Here is a 26,461-nt window from a genome sequence, read left to right as displayed (position 1 = left end):
ATGATTATTACTCCATTAGGTCACACCAGTAGCAATTATTTGTGCATGAGCCTAGACAGCAGTGTCTTTCTTGAGGCCATGAAACCACTTTGTCACATCTAAAGCTGCTTGTGTTCTCAACCAATCTACCTCATCTAATCTATCAGGAGTCACTCAACTGAGCAATGTGAACCCTGGCTGGTTTTCCTTCTCACTAGCTCTCAGACAAAGATAACTGTAATGTCCCTAATCGCCACCCAAGCCAAGACAATTCACTGCGCACAAACTGGAGACCTGTTTGAGATAGTGAGGTAGGTAGGAGACCCCCTCTCCTCGCTCCCTTCCTTCCCTCCCCTCACCCTGACCATTTCCCCCCCTGCTCGGGTCCCGACCCAATTGTCCAGCGCCTTGGGACGTCCTCCCAATGTGAAAGGCGCTCAATAAATGAAATCTTCTTGTTGTTGTTGGGCTGCATAGCTCAGTGCTGTGTTGAGCAGTGAATTTACCATGATGCCATTTGGGGAGCCTAACATTTCCAGTACCTCTTTCTGGTTTCTGACTTTGTTGCTAGCCGGTGGAACAGTTGGTAGGGGTCAGGACATAGAATGGCCTAGGCAGTTTTGGATGTTTGTAGTTTCCTCTTTCTTGCTCTTCTATAAACCTAGGGAATGCTCTGAAATCAAGAAAATGTATTGAAGATCATATTAAGACCTTTTCCATTCTTAATAGACAGCAGTGAACAACAACAACTTTTATATAGTGCCCTTCATGCAGGATAGCATCTTGGAGTGATGGGGTTGGACCCCAAACAAGTGAGAAGGCAGAGGGAGAGGTGACCATAAACACAGTCCAGGAGGTAGGTAGGTCAATTGACAATCTGTCGGTTATGATTGGGAGACTCAATGTGGGAGGGGAGGGTCTTCGGTTCATCCCGAGCCTTCGGGGAGAAACCAAGACTGCTATAAGAGTGAGTGAACTTCTAGCTCCAGCTCTCTTTCAGACAAAAACAAGTTGCATTTATATAGTACCTTTCATAGACTGGGTCTTCCACCTGTGCTTGGAGTGGGAGCTGAGGGCAGTGGAGGGTAATGAGGGAGGAGGTGGGGTAGAAAGATGACCGAAGGCATGGTTAAAGAGGAAGGTCTTGAGGTAGACTATGAAGGAGATAGTTGCATTCATATAGCGCCCTTCACGCAGGGTAGTGTTCCAGAGTGCACCAGTTTAGTCAAGGGAAGTGATGCAGACCAGCTGAGCAGAGGGAGACAGCAGTGACTGAAAAGTTCCAGACAGCTCTTTTAAACTCATGGCTATGTGAGTCCAAAGCAAGAGAATATGCTGGCTATAATCCTAAGTATGAACATGAACAAGAAAAAAATGTTTGAGCTGTGTATCTATCGTATTGTGGTACTGTTGTATCTGCTTGTATCACAGGAAGCCATTCATTAATGAGTGATTACCAGTACAAGGTGAGAAATGTCTTAGGTTAGTAAAAATGGACATGATGCCTGCTAACTTCACAGATGAAAATTTTTCCTGTCACTACATGTGACAATGATGAAGTGTGCTAATTGGGGCAGAAGGCTGGGTGTTAGTGATAGTTCAAACATTATATTGAGTGTTCCTCCATCCTCAAAACTAGCCCTAAAACTTTAGGAAAATGCCGTGTGAGAAGGAATTGAGCAGTCCTGAACAAGAGTAGGAGTAACAGCAACACTTTCTGCAAGCCTACTCATCCAAATGTTTTTAAGGCCAATTTTGCAGGTGGATAAATGTCAGGTACAGTATTAAAATATTATTAACACCTGGCATTCTGCTCCATTACACATATCAATGTCACTGCATTTATCAACCTGAGGAATTTTCCTCCATTATTTGAATTATGCCATTGTTAATGGGTAGAGAATGGCACAGCTTGAGTGTTCCTGTGTGTGATACCAATATACTCAAGGGAGCATTTCAGCCTCTGCTTTTAAACAGACTAACATTAAAGCACATGTAACAATATGTAAATTGGTATAAATAAGAAGCTATGATTGGCAGCTGTTAGTGCTTTGCTGGCAATGATGTACCTACATGCAAGGATTGAAGTGAATTGCCTTGAGATGTCCTCCTGATGTGAAATGCACTATATAAATATAAATTGTATTGAAGTGAAATTATGTATACCCTGGTAGAGATAATGAGACAGACATGAGACTGTGCAATATTAGTAAAGGTGTTTCATGATGGGATGATGGTACAACATATGGCACTTGCTGCAAAGCATGTAATTAACCTTATGTCTTTCCTTATGTTGTAAATTAATTGCTGTTGCTTAGCACAATTGGGTTTTGGTAAAGGGGAGAAAGGTCTTAATAAGCAAAAGAGCAAAATATTCTATTTGATTCCTTGGAACTTTTGATAATCCAAAGTCTTGAGCTACTCTCCATGACAAGGGACACAGACACAAGCTCAGGATAGGGAGATGACTAGACAGTTTAAATATACAGAGAATGAAGAATCTGGAGGCAAATTACATTCATCAGTAAATTCAAGAGTGCATTAAGTAGCTATTTGGAGAAAAATTCTGCACTTTCTAAATGTTTTAACCAGCCAGATGGGTTGCAATGGTACTTTCCTATGTTGTAGTCCAATGACATATCACAAAGGTACTCAATGGGTTAACAAAATGAAAAGAGCATAGTTTTCTAGCAAAAAAGCCAATTTTCTTCTCTCATCCTATGAAAACAGAACTATAGTTATAGTTTGACTAATACAAGTCACCTTGATGATCTCCTTGGCCATTCTTCAGGTGTGAGCCAAGTACAAACAGTGAATGACTATGCAATCATGGATAGGACATCAGTCATGTTGGAACTTGTCCACTTATATTCCATCAGTTTGGGTTAAATTCAATCCAGCTTGCAGTTATGAGACATGAGTGTGTTAACCCAGCAGCTACGTTGCATTCCTTTTAACTCCCAAGCTATAATTTCAGAATTGTTCAGTATGCACGTTAGAGCTTTAGTATTCTAAATGTTTATACAATTATAGGCATGACTAATGTGAAAACAGGTATGACCTTTATAGTTTGTGTTTGCATAAAGTTCAAACAATGAGCCTGATTGGGGGAAAAAAAAGTTTTATTCAGTTAACATACATCATTCCTTAAAACCTCACAGCAATACACCAGAAGCACTGCGTTTTACAAATTAGAACGTACAGTATATGTGTCTTATTTGAAAAGACGGCTGTAATCAGCCAAAGATTACACGCTAACACATGAAGGTCATAGACAAGTCAGGTGTTCTCCAATTGTCCCATCTTCCCATCTCAGGAATCCAGCAATTCAATCAACTCCTTACTTCACAAAATGTTTAGCATCATCTTTCATAGGACAGAGGGTTTTGATGGAATGGCTTTGAAGCAGAAGTGTTTTTAAACTTGAAATTAAGTCTGATAGCCTTTTTATACTGAGCTGACAAAATGCATCAAATTCTACATCATGTCAACCTTTAATTGATAACATTTAAACTCATTAGGTTTGCATTTTTTGGATCTATTTTTGCACAACTTGTGATGTGGCATTTGGTATGTTACAAAGATTTTATTATATCAAATGCATTGGACAAGGCGTTCCAGCTGATAGCTTAGTAGCTGTTCAACAAAAAGGTTCTGTGTCAAAAAGACTAAAATGTTCGTGTGTAAAAATCCGAAGAAGAATGAACAGTATTTTATTGTTGAAAACATTTTAAATTTTACAATTTAAAAAAAAATCACCAGGAAAGTTTTGTGGACAAAATTGCAGTAATTTCTAAAATGGTGAAGTGACAAAACCATAAGAAAACACAGAATGGAAAAAAGCCGTTCAGCCTATATAATCTGCTTCACACAAAGTCAATTCAAAACCTTCTGTTCATTAACTCTACCTCAACCCAGCCTTTTTCCTGGGAGAAGTCATTGTATAGATGCAACTTGAAACCTGACAGTAATCCAAGTAAAACTCTGGAACATCAGTTTATTCCCATATCTCCACTATTGAATTTAGGCTCCTTCACTGCAAAGATAACATATATCCTCTCATTACCTACCCTCCCTCACAGCTCAGCAGCAACGAAACCATGATATCCTACAGAGATCTTCTGCCTGTCAGTCTATCATTTTATCCTGCAAAAACTGTTCCCAAACACTAATGCATGAATAGTATTTATGTTGCACCATACCAGTGTCTTAAGAAAAATGTCATAATTAGAAGACTGAAAGAGTTTACAACTGTTTAATAATGGCTTACCTAATGACATTTTTAAAACAATCCTTAAATCTTTTAAGGTCCTCCATGTTGAAAAACATGCTGGAACAAGCTAAAGGTGGTAACCATTTGGTGGAAAAATGCATTCTTCAAATAGCACTGTGATCATGATCAATGTCTTTAGAAACCTACCTTTGGTCATGTTCATAAGAATATTTACAGCTAACATTTGATCTGCAAATCTCTAATATCACTAGTGGTTTGCAGTTTGCTGTAGAAGGAATACAGCTTTGCAATCTGAACTACTGTTTCCAATATTCATATAGATACATATCTGAACATTGTATTTTTCATTGACTATTTATGAGATATTGTGTACCAACAAGACTACACTTTAATTGTTTGTGCAACAAGACATGGGGATTTCAAACAGGATTCCCTAAATAAAGAAGGCATATGTATATATTGTACATTGCTGTCAATCTAATGTCATTTTCACACTATCATGTTTTCGTTATCTTGCATTAAACACCCACTGGAGTTAGGAAAATATTTTGTGCAAGTATGGCTCTAAAACACAGGGATTTCAAACAGAATTCTCTAAATAAGGAAATAAGTTGTGGGGACTGATAAGAACTCCCTCCCTCCAACTCTATTTTCAGAGTGAAGTTCCCATGAGTTGGTGTGACATACTTCTGGTTATCAGGATTCCCAACTTGCATTCCTCCATTAAGAAGTACCATTTGAAATCTCTGTGTTTCACACTCGTTTGGCTGTAGTTAATAATGTAGTATACTACAGTTCTATATCTTAAACTGAAACATATGGAAAAAAATATGCATTATTAGCTACCTGTAGCCTTTTTTGTATGTGTTCTTACAATTAGAAATCCTGTTATAAGACTGATTCATTTTATCTTTGTAAAGAATAAGCCTGAGTCACAGTGAAGAGTATATGCCAACAACATAAATGTATAAAAACTAGATACCAGGAGAAGTAATTCCACCGGGTGTAGACTCAGAGATCCTTTTTCTTAGTATTTCATAAAATGTGGGACAACACTTAAATTCAGTCTCAATTTTGAAGCCAGTTTTCTCTAGGTTCTTTTTACCCAGCTTCAAAATTAGGACTGGATTTAAGAATGAACCAAAATTTGATTGCTCCAAATTGGTAAGAAGAAAGTCTAAGTTTAGACCCTGGTAGGATTTTTTCCCCTAGTTCCACAGAAGCATCAGCAATCAGCACATTAATTGTGTGGTAAATGTTATCACCATTATGGAAAAAATAATAGAAGCTGGAGCAATAGAGGAATTGGTAGTTAAGTCAGCATAATGTTCTTTCATCTCTGGAACCCAGGTTTAAAACTAGCCCAGATTGGTGGGATTAAACTCTCCTCAATGCTAGTTATTAGGATTCTAAACAAGGAAAGAGGTCCCTAAGGACAATCTCTGAGCAGTGATTTCTGGAGATAACCACCAGCAAAAGTGCAGAGGAGAACGTTGATTTCTGGCTCATCTATTGGTTCTGGATACTGGAGCAATTCCAGCCTTTTATTCTATCCTTCCTCCCCACCCCCCTCACCCCCACCCCCCAATTTTATCTTCTCACCTTTTCTTAGCTTTCTTTTCCTTCTATGGGATGGTTCCGTGGTACTGGGCACCTCTAATCAAAGTAGAAATCTACCAAGAATTGAGTTCCATGTTTGTAGTATTACAACCGCATAATTGGCAAATTCCAACTAGTTGGCATTACATGTTTTGGGATGAAAAATATGGTAGGTGATAACTAGATCACATACTGAAATGTTTAAACCTTGGACTCAATTCAACATGAATGGAACTGAAACTAACACCAAAAATACTAATTTAATGGATATTGTCTTAAGACCTTTGGTTTCAGAGTTATTTATACAGTAACATGGATGTGTCCACTCTGCAGCAATAATTGTAAAGTTTATCCAGCAATGGTGTCTAAGAAGCAAGACTAAGGAACTCAGTGACTTATGAAAGAGAGAGAAGGAATGTTTCATTTTGTGCTGTGCAGATGGTAGGCAAGGTGAAGGCAGGACTGGATCTTTTTGGGATGGGATCCTTCATATTTCCCAAACAAAATAACCATAAATGAATATACCAACTGAGAACTTTGTGCAGTAATCAGAAGCGTGTTCAAAGCAATAGTGAAGGTCATTCTTCTAGCTTATGTTGTATTTCAACATATTCAAATGTTATTCGATGGTTAATGTCCAATCCAGTATGAATCTCAAAGCATAAGAAATGCTTGGGGAGAAATTTCACTCCATTGACAAAGAATTTTAGATCATCCATAATCTTAATTTTAAAGCTGGATTTCTGACCTTTTTAAAACTATAGAAAACCAACCCTACTTAGGACTTAATCAACAATTTGTCAAGTCTGCACGCCCATAAATAGAGGAAATATAGAACCAGGCGGAATTGCTACCCAACTGTGTTTCTTGTAGGCAACTCACTAGAATTTGGTTTCCCGACTGATACCTCACCAAGTAACCACTCTTCATTTGCATAAATAGACAGTGATTGTTGGCAGGCAATTTGTCTGTAATGACGGGGGAAAGGGGAGGCATGTATCCAGTTCTCACCAGCATACATACATACAGACAGACAAGATACACACACACGCACACATACATACATACACACACATAGGTGAGAGGTTATTGAACAGTGATCAGGAATCAATCAACCAAAATCAGCTAATTCACTGGGGACATTTTGACAGTGCAATTCTATCCCATTGATGCACTAATCTGTGAGATTTGTAAAGAGAATTTCAATCTCCTGATAGGCAACGGAAACTTCCCTGTACCATGATCAGAAAGTTCAATTCACAATGGAGTCCAATTCATGCAGAGTTCCAGAGAGACACATATTCAGATTCCTACAGAATTTGATAGTTAAAAATATTTTTGTGAATCTTGCAAGTTAGATTCCCTTGAATAGAATTACATTTTTGGAAGCAATTTCGTACATAAATCAATTTGTTCCATTGTAAACTCACATGGTTAAAATCAATAAATTATTTGACAACCATTGCAGAACAAGATGCATTCACTTGCGCACCAAGTTTGGCAAGTTTTATCATTGATCAGAGAATGACCCTCCCGCCATGTTTATTGAGATGTTTTTTGAAGACGCAATAAGGTGCAGTATCAAATACAAGGGTTATTATCATTATAATATAAACCTTGCATTTTGATTCTTACCTACTATGTATCAAAGACACTGATAATTGTGCAACCCATAAATCTAACCATGAATAAATACATTTCCGAAATACTAACCATACAATTTAATTTATTGGTACTCTTTTTTAAAAAACCTTGGCTACACTTTGATCACACAGTTCTATAACATGCACCTAATATATCTGTAATGGTACATTAGTCCAGCATGGATTTCCCTCCAAGTACCCCCCCACCTCACTCTTCCCAAGAGAATATAAATAATGTTGCCTGTTTGTGATGACTTCAAAGGGAAATTTGCAGAAAGGAAGGGCTGCTTCTCTGAGCAGATGATGAACCAGTTGTCATAACATAAAAGGGGAAAGTCACTCTCACTGCTCTGAAGCTAGTTGGGCAAAGCGCTCACTTATGTATCTGGAATGCCTTATCCATCAGCTCTCCTTAGCAGAAATGAATAGTGACTAGTCCTGATGAAACTTGCTGTGTTGTGCAATAACATGTGGTCAATACCCATCACGAGGAATTAAAAAAAAGGTTCCAGGCAGGAGAACGCAGCAATGAACTCTACATTTTTAAATGAGAGAAGTGCCCAACGACTTCAAATCAATAATCAAAGTCAAGGAAAACCAATGAGAAAGACATATTATTTTACAGTATATCAAGTCACGAAGAATATTTTGCACAACATGTCATGCAGATATCTTACAACAAAATCTCCAAGTTTAGCATAATCACAGAACACATTTTGAAATATCATCTGCTATTCTAGTTAAGGGTGTTCTATCTTCAAAACAAACCACTGATGCTATTCTGTCAACATTTCAGAAAAATTAAGGTATACATCCTTGACTTCCATCGCCCGCAACAGAATTAAGGAATACATATGTATTTGAGAAAAAGTTGTGCTGAAAGTGTAAGGGTTCACAAAAGGTCTAATATAAGAGAGCCATAAATTGATTTGCAACTAGCGTTAGTCAGTTGTTCATTATTATCAGTGGTAATCAGCAATAATAATTATTATATTGTTCAATGCAGTTCAGACACTTTGATAATGAAATAATGCTCTGTGTCTACACTTCTTCCTCTTCCACTCCAACTCCCTGGCTTCAGGACGAACCATTGTCATGAAGTCGGGGTGGAGAGGGGAATCATACCCGTGGATAGGTTTTGGTCATCCACAGTCTCAACCACATTCATTAAATGTGATATTTATCACTGGTAATATCAAACACATTGCAGGTTTCACTCAGTTGCTTCCTCCCCACTTCCCCCATTTTTGTACTGACTAAGGTCTATGGTTTAGAATGGGGCACATCAATCTGGCCCTCAGTGAATAACTGAATATCTTCCTAGAGTCTTATATCCAATGACTGACTGAAAGCAGTAACAACTTGTCGCTAAAAGGTAAGCTTCTTGAAGTGACAGCATCTCAGGAATCAACGCATCTCAGGCCTGAAATTGCACAGAGTGACAATAGAGTGCCTATGTGACAATAATGCCTTGAAATCTAAGATCGCTTAGAATCGTGGAAAATTTTTAAACTCAGTTTTAATTTGGAAGACAGTTCTTTTAAATAACCTTAGCAAAAAACAGCTCCAAAATATAGACTGAATTTAAGACATATTCCACCATTCTGCACAATGTTAAATTCTCTTTAAAGACTAAATTAAATTTGGGACTCTGGTCTGGGAACAAGTGTTCAAATTTGTGTTTCCTTCATAAAGGCATGTACGAAGGAAACTTCTTTTCTTAGGCTCTGGTGGATTAAGTATTTGATTGTCTCCACATCATAAGGTAATTTGGTCTGAACTTGTACAGATCTGCCAACCTGTCTTATAAGAGTTTCGTGCATGGGTATGAGTTTTCAGACAGAATAGTTGATACAGAATTTTTCCATTGAGATTTATATTGAACCAATGCACTAATAGAGTGTAAATTAAGTTTGAGTTGGCTGTGTGTTATGCTTGAGCCTGGGTGCCAAAATCACCTTGAGCACATGGATTCACAAGTAAAATTAAAATGCAAAAAATCCCACCTCTTAGCCTGCATAAAAAAATTAAGATAGAATTTTTGATGTGTTATCAAAGGTTGCACAACTGACACTTCAATACAGTACAAACTGACTCAATTTCAGTGCAGTTTAATGTACCCTGCTCCTAATTTCCGTATTCCAGTTGGCGACCAATAATTGTAGTAAATACAGTGGGCATCAATAAACACAGGAATAATCCATGCAGACTGCAAAAGATGCATACACCACATTTGAGCAATGTTTTTCACTAGTCAATCAGAAAAAGTTGATAGCATTCGATTTGCAAGGTGAAAAAGGTAAGGTTAGCTTGCTTGCAAAAAGACCGAATCGGGCAGGGGGGCAGCATCATTGATCAATAGAAGACAACAAACTAAAAGCATATTTTTATAATTTGCCTAACTGTTTGGGTTAGGGTTAACCCTTAACCCTCTTTCCATGTGAACAAAAAGCCATGCGCTGAACAAAAACAACATGGCTGAGATTCAATCCGTGCCGCCAATAGCAAAAAGGAGCCATCGAAAGTGGAAGAAACATAAATTTGCCCAAAACAGTGAAAGTGTGAATTCATGCATTTAGAAGTTTAAATAATGGATGCAGTAACTGTAGAATTTCAAAGGTATGCTATTACTAACTTAGATGGAGTATTTACACTTTTTTTAGTAGTAAGATTTTAATAAGATGCTTCATGTAACTTGTTTTTGTAGGCTGATGACAGGAATCATTGTCTCTTTAACCCTGCGCCCTAATCACAAGAAAACGTCAATTGAATTTAATGGTTTTGAGCCAAGAAAGTCTCCCAACTAAGGCCAAAAAGTGAAAAACTGGGAGTGCAGACCTTCCTAAATCCTAAATGCAATTCATGCAGCTTGAATCAATGCCATAAAAGATAAATGCCGTCATGCGTAAACTGCAGACCAAAACTACATGTGCCAACAGTAACCTTCATGGTTTAATTCTGGCATTCAGTCACAGTGTAGCAACTGTGAGATTGAATGATGTACCCTTTATTTTGAATAGTGCAATTCTGCAGTTAAATTCTGCCTCTACTCCCATCTTCGTCCTTGATGTAAGACTGAGAGAAAACTGCACAGCTCAACTGATTTAATTCTTCTCCTATTTTATGCTTTTCCTTTAGCTTCTAGTTCGCTTGATGATTGAAGAAAAGAAGCCAGTCTTGGGAGGTGGAGCTGTCAACATCGGAGCCTGATTCTTGTGGGTTATAGTAATCTGAGGAAAACAAAACAATTCACAATTAGTGCGTAAGTACAATAATTTTAGTTACTATGAAGAAGTACAAATTGACCAGACTCACTCTGCATATCAGAAAGGAGTAAGCTTTCAATATTGCTTTTGCAATACTTTTATAATTGAAGTAATATATATTCCTAATATATATTATATATCTCAAAGCACTTCACACAACTGACAAAGAGCCAGAGTTGGGGGAGGGGGGAAGGGAATTCAGGAGAGGGGAAAAGTGGCCGAAAACACCATTGAAACTATTTTAAGTTGGGTTTATAAGGAAGCTTGCCGGAGCAAGGCAGAGAGACTCTAGTTACAGAGAGTGGGAGCTAAATAGCTGAAGGCTCACCTGCCAAAGATTGGTTGGAATGTGTTGGGGATATGAAGCAGACTGGTGTTTGCTGAGTGGAGGGGATGGGAGGGGACGGGGGAGCGCTGTCAGGGCCATAGAAGATCGCAGTGATCAGGTGGGGCAAGTATCTGAAGAATCCGCATTAAAAATAAACATATTACAACGAGCCACACTGTATCATCATTGATCTTGCAATTTGTGGTATGGAGGATTCTGGTCAATGTCCAATGACAGACTTGACTTTGCCAAAAGAGTATAAATCCACAGACATTTTGTATTTGAAAGAGAAGATAACTAATCGGTTAGTTGGAATACTCCAACTGAATACTCATTTCCATATAAATAATAGTAATCTTTGCACTTGATATAGTGTCTTTTACGCAGGAGGATGTCCCAAAATGCTTCACAGGATATATAATGTAAAGTGAAGTAATTGTGTGTTTTGTTGGCAAACACAATAGCCAAGTTGCGCACAGCAATTCCAACAAATAGCCATAAAGTGAATGAACAATTTTTGGGAGGAGATTGATTGTTGGCTGGTACATTGGGAGAAACTCCCTTCTCTTTTCGAATAGTGCCATGAGATTCTTAACATCCACTTGAACAAGCAGATGGGGACTTAGATTAACATCTCATCCGAATGACGCCACCTCCAACAATGCAACACTCCCCCAGCACTGCATTGCTGTGTCAGCTTAGACTGTTATGAATTTCAAGTCCCAATGTGAGCTTGAACCTCTATAAACTTCTGACTCAGAGGCGAGAATACTATCAACCTAAGCTGGGCTTAGAAATAAGGAAAACTGTCCTTGTATTTGCAATTGATATAGTGTCTCTCACGTCAGAAGGATATCTCAAAGCGCTTTGCAGGATTTTACTGCAATGTGTTTTGACTGAGCATTTTGTAGGCTTTGTCCCTTTGAATCAGTTTTTAAAAAAAGTTTTCAGTCTTAACTTGGGAAAATAGATCGGAAAGCTCCTGTTAACCTTTATTTCACCAAGCAATAACTCTGGACGAGGTGTGTGCTCCACAAAACAAAATCTCCTTTTATAGAGACCAGGTTTGGGAGATGTTTTCTGGCTCATGTTTAATTTACGGCATAAAGTCAGTAAATCACATGATACAAGCCAACATAAAATGAAATTGTGCTGAAAAAATGCAATAAATTATTAAACTCTTTTGTTATGCAAGTGTTTTGGATCAACCAAGCAAAAGTTACAAGTTGTAATGCGTTAACTATCACATTGTTGATAAATGCCAGTCCATAACAAGACTGGCAATGGGTGTGACTCCCAAAGTATTTCAGAATGGCTTGGTCTGAAGTTGACTTGTGGAAGCAATTGCACTTCTTGCCTGCACTGGAGGCAGGGTTTGCAGGACACTAGTTTAACCATATAATATATATAATATACTCCACAGTTATCGATAATTAAAAATAATAAATGTGAGGATTCTTATTATAATTGGGCATTCACTCCATGGCTCTTCTGGGACATTGCTATGTATAAATTGGCTGCCACATTCGCCCCCAAAATACATAGCCACGTGGTGTCCTGTGAAACGGTTTGAGACTTGATGATATGACAGGGCACTGTATCAAATGCAAGGATTATTTATTATTATGTATGAACCAGTAAGAATTATTTATCACCATTCTAAGAATAATACTTTACTATTTATTGCCTGCATCCAGGATATTTTAAAGACATGCTTTCTGTCATTATTTGACATGATATCACAATTAGGTAATTAATATAGTTATGCTTTGATCATTCAGGTGTCTGACACATACACAAACCCATCACTGTGCTAAAGAGTATCTGAACCAGACAGAGTTCCACGTATGGATGTCATCGACACTTGGAAATATCCCAGTATTTGGAATGGAATGCACATTCTCCCTTGGAGAGACACATCCTGCTTATCTAATTCCAGACAGTATTAGGCTCTGGTTGGCAAGAGAAAAGCTTGGGGACCCTAGAGTGTGCATTGGGGTACTGCAGGAACCTAACCTGCTAAAACCGCATAGCTTGCCATTGAGAGCAATGCCTGGCAACCTTCCCACTGCTTGTCCAGCCAGGACCACCCTAGCCGTTAGGGCTTCGGCTTGCAGAGTTAACAGGAGCTGAGTGGGAGAAAGCCCTGCCTCTCCAAGTCCGGTTGATGAGCCAGGCTGGCTGGTCTGTCCTCAGCAGTACCATAGAGTACTGCAGTCCCGTCTGGCTTAGGAACTGAACTACCGAGACTGTCACAAAGGATTTACTCGATTCTGACATTCTGTTGCCAAGCACGTCACCTTGATGTCAGCTCAGCCCCAAGGAGACCCTGCTTACCTCTCCCCTAAGGAGATGAAAAATCATCTAAACATCAGCTTTAAATTGAATACTCTCTATGGGACTATGTGCACAGAGGCAACAATGATTGAATTTTCACCTAGACCATTTAGGCACGCCACCTAGTTTATCAGAAAGAAATTTGCTGCAAAATGGCAGAAGAACCCAAAAATAAATGCATAGCTAATTCTGAAATCCTAGCACGTGACTGAGCTCAGAATCAGGTGACAATCTGTCCCTGAGGCTACAAATGGCATTACTAGACAATTCTGCATACACTCACAGTTTATGTATATCCTTTACGTAGACCTGTGTGTGTGTATAATACCTATGAAGAACACAACAAATAATCAGGCAGCTCTTCATCACAGGTGTTAAGAGCATTAAAGAATGTGACAAAACATTATGTGAAATCAAGCGCATGCCTTTGCAGTACTGTATACACAAAATGTGTGTCAGCCTGACTCATTCAGAAGGTTGTGGTTTCAGTCTCCATGTTGGGGCTTGGAACTTATAAACTCTAAACTGACACTCCAATGCTGTACTAGGGGTGTGGTGCATAGTTTGAGGTGCTGTCCTTTGGATGAGACATTAAATCGAAGCCCTACCTGCATATTAAGAAGTAAATTAAAAATCCCGTGGCACTGTTCAAAAACAGAAGGGAGTTTCTCCAATGTTCTAGCCATTAAATAAAATTGTTCATTCACTTCATGGCTGCATGTGGAACATGTTGCGGGCAAATTGGGTGCAATTTGCACAGAAATACATTATTACCACTTTAGAGTAAAAATCTTGTGAATTGCTTTGAGATGTTCTTCTGACATGAAATTCAATGTACCTTAGGATAAGGATTGTAAAATTATTGTCATTATGTGTTCCATCATTAGACAAGTCCATACAGAATGAAATTCCCCATTAGCAGCAGTCAATAAACTGGCACATTAATGAAGTGCACGCAGAAATCAATTTGGGGTTTCAGTGCTATCACAACCACCAATATGAATTTATATAGTACCCTTCTGAGTGCTGACAATAGCCTGAATAGTGAGTTAGTTGTTTTTATTATAGAGATGCCCCATAGAAACAGGAGGTAAGTCATTGTACTCAGTTCAGTGTTTAGATATTCTTTGATGCCATCACCTCAAGTTAATAACTCTGCTCATGTTATCAGATCACATTTTTGCTGCTCGATTTAACATGAGTTTGCTGGGTGTGCGGAATGAAAAACTGGGAACCCCGGGGTTTTAAAATAAAAAAGCTGCAGCTGTACAAAAAAGAGACACTTAAGTGTCAGCACCTTCACTTGGGCATTGGCCTCACAATGTAATATAAAAGCAGTAATAGAGTGAGTCAGGAACAAGCTCGGGAAAATTAGGTCAGAGATTAATTGCACCTTGTTGCTTTGTCAAAAGAAGCATTTTCTACCTGTGCAACAATGTTTTGACATATTGTTGGGAACTGAATTGTGGTCGAAGTAGAATAGTCAAACCAATCTACTCTGTACTCAACTTGTGGGAAGGTGTCAGAGTAAGACCAGCTATTCTGTACTAGCCGAGATAAGTCAGTGGTGTCAGGCTGGTTCAGTGGTAGCATTCTCGCCTCTGAGTCAGAAGGTTGTTGGCTCAAGTCCCACATCGAGACTTGAACTAACATAGACACGCCAATAGAGTGCTGAGGATATGCTGCACTTTTGGAGGTGCTGTCCTTCGGATGAGATGTTAAACTGAGGTCCTGTCTGCCTGTTCAGGAGGACATTAAATATCCTGCGGCACTATTCAATAAGAGAAAGGAGCTTCACCTGAGTCCTGGCTAACAATCCCCCAAATAGAATTGGTCATTCATTTTATGGCTGTTTATGGGACATTGGTGTGCCTGAAGGTGCTGCCACATTTGCCTGCAAATTACACAGTCACTCAATTTTACATTAAATCCTCTGAAGCACTTTGAGACGTCCATCCAACATGATAAGACGTTATACAAAAAGCAATGATTATTATTGTTGATTATTTTTTTCATTCATCCAGATCTTTGATACTTATTACATTTTCCTCTTATATTTCACAAGAGGTACTCTCCAAATGAATTTTAATATGCCAACCATCTTAAAAAAAAGGATTGACCCTTCGGTTTGTGTTAAACTGGCCCATTTAAATCATTAGATGTCTTGCTAATCCATCTCTTTCAATAAACACAGCTCTAGGCTGCATCACTTCAATGTTTACAACATTCATGAGAGAGGTTTGGATAAAGAAGGGCCTTTGACATATTTGATCTCATTCTTAATAATAATAATCCTTGCATTTGATATAGCGCTTTTTACGTCTTAAAGCGCTTCATAGAATATACTGTAAAGTGAATTGATTGTATATTTGAGGGCGAAACGAGGCAGCCAATTGCGCACAGCAGTGTCCCACAAACAGTCGTGGATTGAGTGACCAAATTATTATTCTTTTTTTTGAGTAAGGAAACTTGCCCAAGGTTTCGCCCTGCTGGGAATCGAACCCAGGTCTCTCACTTGTGAGGCAAGTGCTCTAACCACTGAGCTACAGGTCTCTACTAGAATGCAATACTTCTAGAATGCAACACAATATACATTTATTCGGTGCCTTTCACATTGGAAGGATGTCTCAAAGTACTTCACATAGCTGATTGGGCATATGAGATGGGGGCGGGGAGAAGAGAAAGATGACTGAAAGTGCAGTTGAACAGAATGTCATAGGGTGGCTTTAAATTGGGGAAGGCGGAGGTTCTCCAGGATGGAGTGAAAGCAGGGGCAGAATGGCTGAAAGCTCACCCATCGATGATAATAATAATCCTTGCATTTGATATAGCACTTTTCACGTCTTCTAGATGTCTCAAAACTCTTCACAGAATATGCTGTAAAGTGAATTGACCAAATATTTGTGGGCGAACGCGGCAGCCAATTCTGCACAGCAGTGTCCCACAAACAGATTGAAAATTACCAATTTATTATCGTTTTTGTTTTTGGAGATATTATTATTAGGCGTGTGGAGTAAGGAACCTTGCCCAAGGTTTCGCCCTGCCTGGAATTGAACTCAGGTTTCTCGCTTGCAAGGCAAGTGCTCTCACCACTGAGCTACAGGACTCCACCGATGGTGGGATGGAACAGTTAGAGGACATGAAGCTGAGTGGAGGGAGCGGCTGGGTCAGTAGGTTGCAGGAGATTGCAGAGGTAGGTCAGGCGAGGCAATGGTGGGATTTGAATGCGAGGATAAGGATCTTGAAATCTTGATCCATTGGGAGATGGGACACTAAAGAAGCCAAGTGAGGGGTGATGGGCTCACCTTGATTAGTGTGGGAGAGAACACGGGCTGCAGAGTTCTGGATACCCCCCATGAGAGCATAAAGCTGTTTTTGAAACCAGTCCAGCATCATGGCTTTAACCACCCTTCCTGATAACTTGGTCTAGACATTCATTGCTCGCTGCATAAATAAATATTTCCTGAAATTGCCCTTTACAACTCTGAACATGTGTCCTCTTGTTTTGCTGTCTCGGCACGTCTGAAAGTATCTCAATCCCAGTTAAATTCTTATGTACCTTTCTAAGGTCCCTTCTGAGATGTCTCCTTTTAGTGAGCATCATATTGGTTTTTGATTTAGCAGCAAATTGTTTTTGAGATGTTAAAATGGAATAGAAAAATATCTCAGCTCAATTAAGAAATAGCTCAATGCTGTGTTAGGAAGTCAGTAGAACTGGCATTTTGGAAGAATGAGATCAAATAGACCAGAGGATTTTCTTCAACTGAACCTCTCTTAAGATTGTCCATTAAAGGAGCTTCTTCCAGCGTCTTGGCCAAATCAAATCACCCAAATAAAAAAAATGCTAATGGCTGTTTACAGTAACATTGCTGTATGCAAACTGGCTACCGGGTTCACCCACAAAACATACAATCACGTTCACTCTGCTGTATTGCATATAATGTGAAGTGCTTTGAGACATCCTTCAATGTGAAAGCTGCTATACCAAAAAGAAGGATTATTATTACATTTTGAGTGTATTCTAACTGAATTTCAGGAATACAAAGTTTGTTTTGTATTCCTGATAATCTACTGTTTACACAGATTTCAGCACCTCTCAGAGCATGAATGGCAATTGAGGAGTGGAGGTGGACACATTTTCAACCATGCATTTGATTACTTTTCTCCCAACCCTTCTCAGCTCTCCTTGGCTGCCATCTTAGTCTCCAAGTCAGCAATGTGAAGCATTTTGGGACATTCTCCCAACATGAAAGGTACTTAATAAATGTAAATTGTTGTTGATACTGAGAACAAACTTAATAAACAAGCTGTGAAAAGCAAATTCCTAGCAGACAAAATCCAAACAAAAAGGCAACATACTGCAGATGCTGGAAATCTGATGAAAGGTCATCAACCTGAGACGTAAATTCACTTTCTTCTATCCATAGATGCTGCCTAACCTACTGATGTCTGTTTTTATTTCAAAATCCACATAAAGGCCAATGAACAAACCACCCAAGTGTTTTCCTCCACAGTTTTGCTCATTGTTTTGGGATTTGGGATTTATGGGAATTTTGCAAATCAAATCGTAAATCGGAATTCGTGCAATAAATCAGTTTCGCAAATAGGGCAGGCCGAGGCAATGGTGATTTCATTTCTGACACTTTCAGTTGGGATAGCAATATTGCGTTCCAATGGCATATATAATGACAAATCTCTTGTTTTCTAAATTCTAAAGAAAGACTGAATTACTTTCCACCTACTTTGGGTCTTGATAATGGCACACAGGAATCCCAGTGTATTTTCATGCACCATTCACTCTTGTAGGCTGAAAGAGTTGAGTAGTCCCCAGCATACCTGTTTATATACTTTGAATTGCATTTATATGCTTGGAAGAGTCACTCTCACATTGTCTGGGCTCTGTCTGAATTAGGGAAACTATTTTCGAAAGGAGAATAATAATAATAATAATCCTTGCATTTTGATATAGCGCTTTTCACGTCAGGAGGACGTCCCAAAGCGCTTCACAGAATATACTGTAAAGTGAATTGACTGTATATTTGTGGGCAAACGCGGCAGCCAATTGTGCACAGCAGTGTCCCACAAACAGGCGTGGATTGAAAATGCCCAATTTATTATTGTTTTTGTTTTTTGGAGGGATTATTATTAGGCTAAACTAATGCTATTAGGCTAAACTAATGCTAATGAACTAATGAACTAAACTTGAAGCTAGTTTTAAGTATCTGATCCTCCACTAATGGCACTTTACCAAAAGACCTTTTCCATTATTCCTTCTTAAGTCTTCGCTGGTGAGGATAACAACTGTGATGATTTTCAACATCAGTTGAAATGGTGGAATTGGGCTAAAGGTTAAAGAATATGTCAAAAATATGGCAGATCTATCTTCCAGCCATCTGGTTTGCCTATCATTCTTTTTTAAGAGAAAGACTTCAGTAACAAAAGCTCATCTTAAGTAACCAAGATGCAATATGTCATCTATGTACACAATTGATGAGTCAAGTCATCACTGTGTTTTAATAAGCATCAATTTCTAATAAGTTTCCTTTACAAAAAAGCTTGTAACACTGACACACAGATACTGTCATCTGACCTACTTGTGCAATACAGTTCCCAAGAGTAGAAGAGTAGGCAAGATGCATTTCCAGTTACCGGAAGGAGTCCCCACTTGATCGCTTTAATAAGGAATCCCATTGGAAATCACTGCAAATATCCAATATGTCCAACACCACATAATGAATATTACATAAAAGATTTTTTTTGTATTTCATTAGATTGCAATCTTTTTTTCCTTTTATATTTAAAGAAGCCATTTTATAAGCATTAATATATAGATTGCCTCTTCTTGCTAATTATAGGTATTTCTTTTGATGCTGGAACTGTGTGAACAGTGTGTGAACAGCATAGGTTGTTTTCATTTGTACTATGTTTTATGGAACTTTATATAGGGCACATGACACAGAGATGTGACATAAGACACACAAAGATCCATTGTGCTGGAGGTCTACTTGCTAGACAAAAACAACAACAAAGAAGACTTTGAAAGGCAAGTTGGTTCCTATTATGGGTTGGTTCAAATCCAGCGTACAGAATTATATTAGAGATAAACTGATAGATTCACAGGAAGGCTGATTGATAACCTTCATGGTAGAGAAAACTTAGCATCTAGAATCAAAAAGGGGAAAGACAGAGAGATAGAAAGAGACAGAGAAAGGAAGATAGAGAAAGAGAGAAAACAAAAGAAGGAAGGAAGGAACAAATTCAGTCTAGATTTTCATACAGGTGGATTATTTTATTATTTTAAACTATTCCCATTAATAATAAAAAGGATCTAGCTTATTAAAATAAAATCCCATGGAAGCTGGCTGAAGACTATGGTCAGTATTAGATTTAGAAGGGGGCTTTAAAACTGGGCTTCACATTTTGATTCCCTTGATGGACAACTTATAAATTCTCACCCAGTAGCAGAATGGCCATAATATGAGGTATGAGAAGGAGAGCAAGGACTCGATGTGACTAGCTTAGGCAGCAGACATGGATCTGATATTAGGCAACCACAGAGCAGCATTATTGGTTTATGGGAACATGCTTGATCTCACTCAAAATCATTTTTACATTTAAAATGTAGTCCACCTTTAAAAACAAAACTTTCATTTATATGCCATATTGCTTACACATGGTGATATTCAAAAGATTATCATGCAAAATCTTAATAATTCTATAATAATCTTTGCATTACCTTTCACGTAAGGAGGATGTCTCAAAGAGCTTCATAGGATTTACTGTGAAGTGTAGTGACTGTGTATTTTGTAGGCAAACGTAGAAGGCAATTTGCACACAGGAATCTTCCACAAAAAGTGATGAAGTAGATGGCTATTGTTATTTGGGACCTTGGTTTAACAGCTCACCTGAAGGACAGTATCTCCAACAATGCAGCACACACTCAGCACTAGACTGGAGTGTCAGCCAAGACTGGTGACTTCAAAGCCTGATGTGGGGCTTAAACCCACAATTTTCTGATCTAGAGGTGAGAATGCTACTAATTGAGCCTGGCTGGCATTTAATAAAGTGCCGTGAATGTCCCAGAAAGATTTAAGTAAAACATGGCAATGCCCAAGAACGTTACTTAACATATGGTGTTATTCATGATGATATCACATTTTAATAGATTAATTTTAAGCATTAGTTTTAAAAAATAAAGTGAATGACAGCTTTGTAAAAAGTAAACACAATTTCTTTTGAATTATCACCCGAATGATACCACCCTCTGGAGCTCTTATTTCTCTGCCTGAAAGGCAAGCAACAGCTGAATCACTGTAGGCAGACTGACAGAACTGGAGATTGGGCTGGCTGACAAACAGTGTGTTATTGTCAGTGTTGAGAAAAATAAATCGATACCTGTCAAAAATGCAACACCAAGCTACCCTAACTTTCCCTGAAAAAGTACTAAACTTTCCTTAGTTCCAAATATCCAATAATTGTATCTAAACTACATTGAGGGAATTAGAGCAAACCTAGCTTTTGCCTCAGTATAGCCACAACAACAACTTGCATTTATATAGCGCCCCTCACACAGGGTAGCATCCCAGAGCACTTTATAAAATGCTCAAAGTTATCCAGTTATGATCAGCGCACTTGCAATATATCAGGGTTGTTGCCTAGATGTCGTAAAGATGACAACTGAAGCAGGACTATAAGGTTCCCTCTCTGTGCAGCAGGACTTCCCCTTTACGTTAGGAAGACAAAAGCCACAACAGTTGCATCTCGGCACTACAGAGTACCAGTGGCCAAGCTTTACACACTTCTCTTACTAGTGATGCTGTCTTGCAGACTGTTTCTTACTAGAACTCGCTCCCCTAAGACAGTTATCCATCAATACTAAACCAGCTTCACTGGAGCACGTTTCTGGCTGCAGAAAGGCTGTGGGCTTGACACTCAATATAAATGTTGCACTTTTTATGCTCCAAGCAATCACTAAGGTCCATTTCATGAGGCAGCTTATAGTTACCTCCAACTGGACCCATGTAAGCAAACATAAAAACAGCAATGCAAAAATACTGCAGAAAACAAATAATAAATTAATAATGTTAGTGAAATTGTTATCTTATTTTGTTAAATTAACTTAAAACACTCCAATATACTCATGGTGTCTTAATATTAGTGTAATAATTTTATGTCTGCTATCAATAACAACAACAGCTTCTTTAAGTATGCATGCTCTTCCACTGATTGTCTTAAACTAAAATTATGCCTCTGCTATAATATGTGGTGTTATGCTTCACACTTAATAACAGCAATTTTCTCAAACATAAAATTAAATCAAACAAGACAGTTTAAGGGCTTGTTATGCTTTAAGCTAATTAAAAGCTGGCATTTTCCCTATGACCATTAGAAATGGTTTAGGTAACAGATGATTCTCATTATTTAATAAAAAGGTCAGATCTTGCCTTAAGCCAAAGAAGCAATGACAGTTTGTTTCAAATACAATTCAACACATTGGTTTGTGACTTAAGTTGAACAAAAGATATTAACTACACATAAATCACCAATCTACTTTTCACTATCACCAACACGAGAAGAAAAGTTGATGTTGATGAGATCAGACTAGTTTTTCAATGTATTTGATAGTACAATACCAGCCAAACACTATGTTATATTTAGATTCTCAAGAGATGCGTTAATTTCATCAAAAACAAGCACCCTGAAATCTCTTAGCAAGGTGACATTCCAGTTTGTTAAGCAATCCTTCTTCATGCCTAAAAGTCACACAGAAAACCACTGTCAGCAAGCTATAAGCTCAAATGTTCTTCTCTTGCCCAAGCGCCATCTGGTGCTGCACCACTTGGCAGTAAAGCGTTAGCCTAAATCTGCTATGTCTTGTCAGTAAAATTTGTAATGAAAGAAACCAAGCACGAGAGTCATGTGCAATATTCAAGTGAGTACTGACCTTTGTAGTGTGCTAGCACTGAGTGACCAATACAAACCCAAGGACTGAGCAAAGACAAGGGGTTTCCATAGCAGGGCCAAGGTGTTGGAAGCATGATCACAGCCAGCAATCTTTTAATATGATATTCAGGGCTTGTTTTGATATTCAGTGTTAAAAATAGTTTCTCTGTAGCTGCACTGTTGTTTTATTCATTAATATGTTACAAAGCACTGTATAGTAAATGCCAGGTATTTCTCAAGAGGTGACATACACAAGAAGGCTTAAGAACAGAGCAGAGGCATAGGAAGAGAGAGAGAAGCCAGCTGGCAGCATCCACAAAGCAGGTGAGATGCTTTGCTTCTCAGCTTCTGCAAAACTAGAAAGCAACTTAAATCCAATGGGTGGAATTTCCTCACAGCAGATGTGATGATCTTTTATTTGGAGGAAGGTGGGAGAAAGAGAAGAACATAATTTTTTGTGGGTAAATTTTATTTGTATAGCTCATATTGGTGCCATTACAAGCAATGTTTAAAACAGAAAATCCTGCACTTTGGTCAATCTTTAAGGATAAGGCATCAGATCACAAGAAAAGATTGGATGAAGAAGACAACATCAAGGGGGCTGTAGACTCTTGAAAGGTAACATTCTGCTGTTTTTTTAAAAAACGTAACCAACCACTGTGCATTTATGATGGTATTGACATGTTATAAGCATTCACAGTCAAGGTCAATAATTACCAGTGAAGTCTTACTCCCTAGACATTACCACAACATACTGTTCAATGTCACCATACACTGGTACAATGTCTAACCGAACGATAGATTATATGTCACTTTATGAATAATAGGAGTAAATATGAGAAAACAAACTTAATATTGATGGGGGACTTCAACACAACAACCCAACACACACTCGGAAAGTCCAAGTGGGAAGGACTCTGTTCATTAATGTACGACGACGACAAACTCAACTTGCATTTATATAGCACCCTTCATGCAGGGTAGGTCAGAGCGCTTACCAATGGCCGAGGCTGAGGCTGATGCCGAGCATGGGGTAGGGAGGTCTTCAGGGGTGATCTGAAAAAAGGGAAGGAGAGGACATGGCAGAGGGATTAAGGGGGAAGAGGTGAAGTGACTGAAAGTTCGGCCACTGATGGTAGAGATGAGGGATAGAGAGAAACAAGCTGGAGCCAGCTGAGCGGAGGGGGCAGGTGGTGGAGTGGGGAGTAAGCAGGTCGGAGAGGTAGGGAGGCACCAGGTGTAGTGCATGACTAATTCCTGCCACAGTGTCTGGAAGCCCACCAGGTACAATTAAATTCCTAATTCTAGTCAGTTTCATCCAGACACTATTCAGGGAGTAGAAGTAGTTGATACACTAGGTGACACTAATGACCACAGTTCAGTGACATAATATGTCACATAACAAAACTCTAGTGTACAACTTCAAGGCATGCAAACTTCAGTGGAATGCAGGTTGAATTAAATGACAGACTGGAAGGCACTTTTCAAGGACAAATCAGTTGAGGATAAATGGACATCCATCAAAAATATTATGCAGAGCATGCAAGACAAGTACCCCAGGGTACTTAGAGAGGGAAGTAATGCTAAATTGATATAAAACCTTGGTTGGACCACATTTTGAGTACTGTGTACAATTCTGGTCGTCACTTTACAGGAAAGATATTAAAGCATTAGAGAGTACAGCGTAGATTTACAAGGATGTTACCAGGGATGAGTGGATACAGCTATCAAGAAAGATTGGACAGGTTGGAGCTTTTCTCTCTGGAGTTGAGAGGCGCCTTGATAGACGAGTTTAAGTAATGAAAGGATTACAGTGGGTGGATGTTGATAGGCTGTTTCCACTCGTAAGTGAATCCAAAACTAGAGGGCATAAGTATTAGACAGTGGTAGATCTAACAGGGAGTTTAGGAGAGACTTCTTTACACAGAAGATAGTGAGAATCTGGAACTCACTAACAGGAGCTAACAGTTAAAACAAATAGCATCAAAAATGAAAAAGGCTTGTGCATGCATAAGGGGGAAGGGAATAGAGGGATGTAGGAGAGGGGAACAGGAGGGGTGGGAACTTGTGTGTAGTATAAACACCAGCACTGACCAGGTAGGCAGAATCGGGGAACCCGGTATAAGACATAAGCTAGGAGACTTATGCAGCACTGACAGAAATGTGAAAGAGTCATTTACTATTGGTGAGGTTTCAACAGACTGGAAGCAACAAAATATTTCCATATTCAAGAAAGGTGACAGGATCATAACTATCCACTATAGACCTAATAGCTTCACCTCCATAATTAGAAAAATGATGGAGTCAATCACCAGAAAGAAAATGGATTTTTGTGGGTTTTTGTGAGAAAATGACATTTCAAATTGATTGTGGGAAGCCATATCACATAGTAAATCTGGACTTTCAAAAAGGTGTTTGACAAAGTGCCACATGAAAGAAACCGTCACAGACTGAAGCAGTCTAAGTATCGACTGTAAAACATGGACATGGTTTCTGAATTTTCTGAAGGGAATGAATCAGAGGGTTGTTGATAGGAGAACTCGGTCAAAATGGGGAAGGTATTGATCAGGGTACTTCAGGAGCCTGAACCAGGACTCCCACTTGTTCCTTGTACACGTCAATGGGCTGGATGCACAAACCCAGTATAAAGTAATTCTATTTGCAGATAACACCAAGTTGGGGTGGTGGGGGGTGCAGAGAAAGAACAGTCACGCAACAAAGATTTTACAAAGGGAGCTCAACAGGCTACGTACATCGTATCAAAACAATGTGAGATAGCAATAGACACTGCAGAAAGGATGCTGGGTTATATTACCAAATCAGTTGATTCCCAGAAATCATATGTGAGCAATATAGTGCTCTGGATGGGCAGCACCTGGAGTACTGATACACTTCTAGTTGTTGCAGAACAAGAGGATACAAATTTAGGGTTGCAAAGGGCGATTTCAGGGCAGACACCAGATAGCAAATCGTGTTTGTATTGGTATTCTGCGAGATAGAAAAGGTGCTCCAAAAACTCAAATTCAACTGAGCTATCAGTGAGCTGTACAGCACAATTTAGGGGGAATTCGGAACAAAATGTTGCACTCTAAATAGCAGTTTCAAAGCACATATACCTTAGTAAAGTGTAGTTGAGAGGCAGTAAAGCATATGTAGACACTTCCTGCATTTCAGATGATGTAACAAATTATCAGCATTCTCCTTTAAACAAAAGCAAACGAAGCTGGCGTGGAGACAGAAATATAAGCTAATGATATGATGAGTGTATTTTCTTGAAATCTATTGATAGATTTGCACTAGTGAAGGGGTTAAGTGATAATTAACTGTAGCTCTACTTCTGTTAGATTCCAAGGGGGAAAACAGAAATACTGTGCAACATAGACATCCACAGAAGTTCTGATTAATGTACTGAAAATTACTTCTCAGTAAATATGTAGCAGTAATGTTATAAATCTAATCCTTCAGTATGAACGTCACCCTGTATCAATGCCTAGCAACCTATCAACCATTTGAGATGGACTGTTTTGTGGAAAAACAAACCCATATTGAAGGTCTAATATGTTAGTTGGGCTGAATGTCCTGTTTCCGTTCTGTATAATCTTAGGTAAGATAGTTTTTGCAAAGAGTCTACATCTCTCAGGCATGAGGAAAATTGGCCGAAAAGAACAGTAATAATAAAATAATAATAATAATTCTTGCATTTGATATAGCTGTTTTCACATCTTCTAGACGTCTCAAAGCGCTTCACAGAATATACTGTAAGGTGAATTGACTGTATATTTGTGGGAGAAACGCAGCAGCCAATTGCACACAGCAGTGTCCCACAAACAGTCGTGGATTGAAGTAACCAATTTATTATTGTTTTTTTGAAGGACTATTATCCCCGGTAAAATGATCCGCCAACCGACTAACAGACAACTTACTACTGCTAGGTAAAGAGGCATGTGGAGAAAGGAATAATCATATAACCAGTATTTTCTGAGGTCCATTTAATTGTGTTATATTTGCACTTGGAAGTTTTTGAGCCAAATTAATGGCCTCAAAAAATAAATGAAAAGTTACGTTCAATTTAATGGGATGGATGAATGTAACAATTAGTGGTTCCATAAAAAATAAAAAACAGGGCCACGAA

At 38.7% G+C, this 26,461-nt stretch overlaps 1 protein-coding gene across 1 annotated transcript in view; it reads right to left on the bottom strand.

Annotated features, from left to right (window-relative positions):
* Positions 1-9,673: 9,673 nt before the first annotated feature.
* The window catches only part of dgkb (diacylglycerol kinase, beta), a 302,801-nt gene continuing 286,013 nt past the window's right edge, over positions 9,674-26,461 (bottom strand). Inside the window, exon 25 of the mRNA XM_042332421.1 lies at positions 9,674-10,685. Coding sequence (XP_042188355.1) covers positions 10,590-10,685 — 96 coding nt within the window. The 3' untranslated portion in view covers positions 9,674-10,589. The remainder of the gene's footprint in view (positions 10,686-26,461) is intronic.

This window comes from Callorhinchus milii, unplaced genomic scaffold (assembly GCF_018977255.1).
Source record: "Callorhinchus milii isolate IMCB2004 unplaced genomic scaffold, IMCB_Cmil_1.0 Scaffold2, whole genome shotgun sequence".
In the NCBI taxonomy this organism is placed as follows: domain Eukaryota; kingdom Metazoa; phylum Chordata; class Chondrichthyes; order Chimaeriformes; family Callorhinchidae; genus Callorhinchus; species Callorhinchus milii.
The sequence above is the reverse complement of the archived record's forward strand: the minus strand, read 5'-3'. Positions and strand labels throughout refer to the sequence as shown.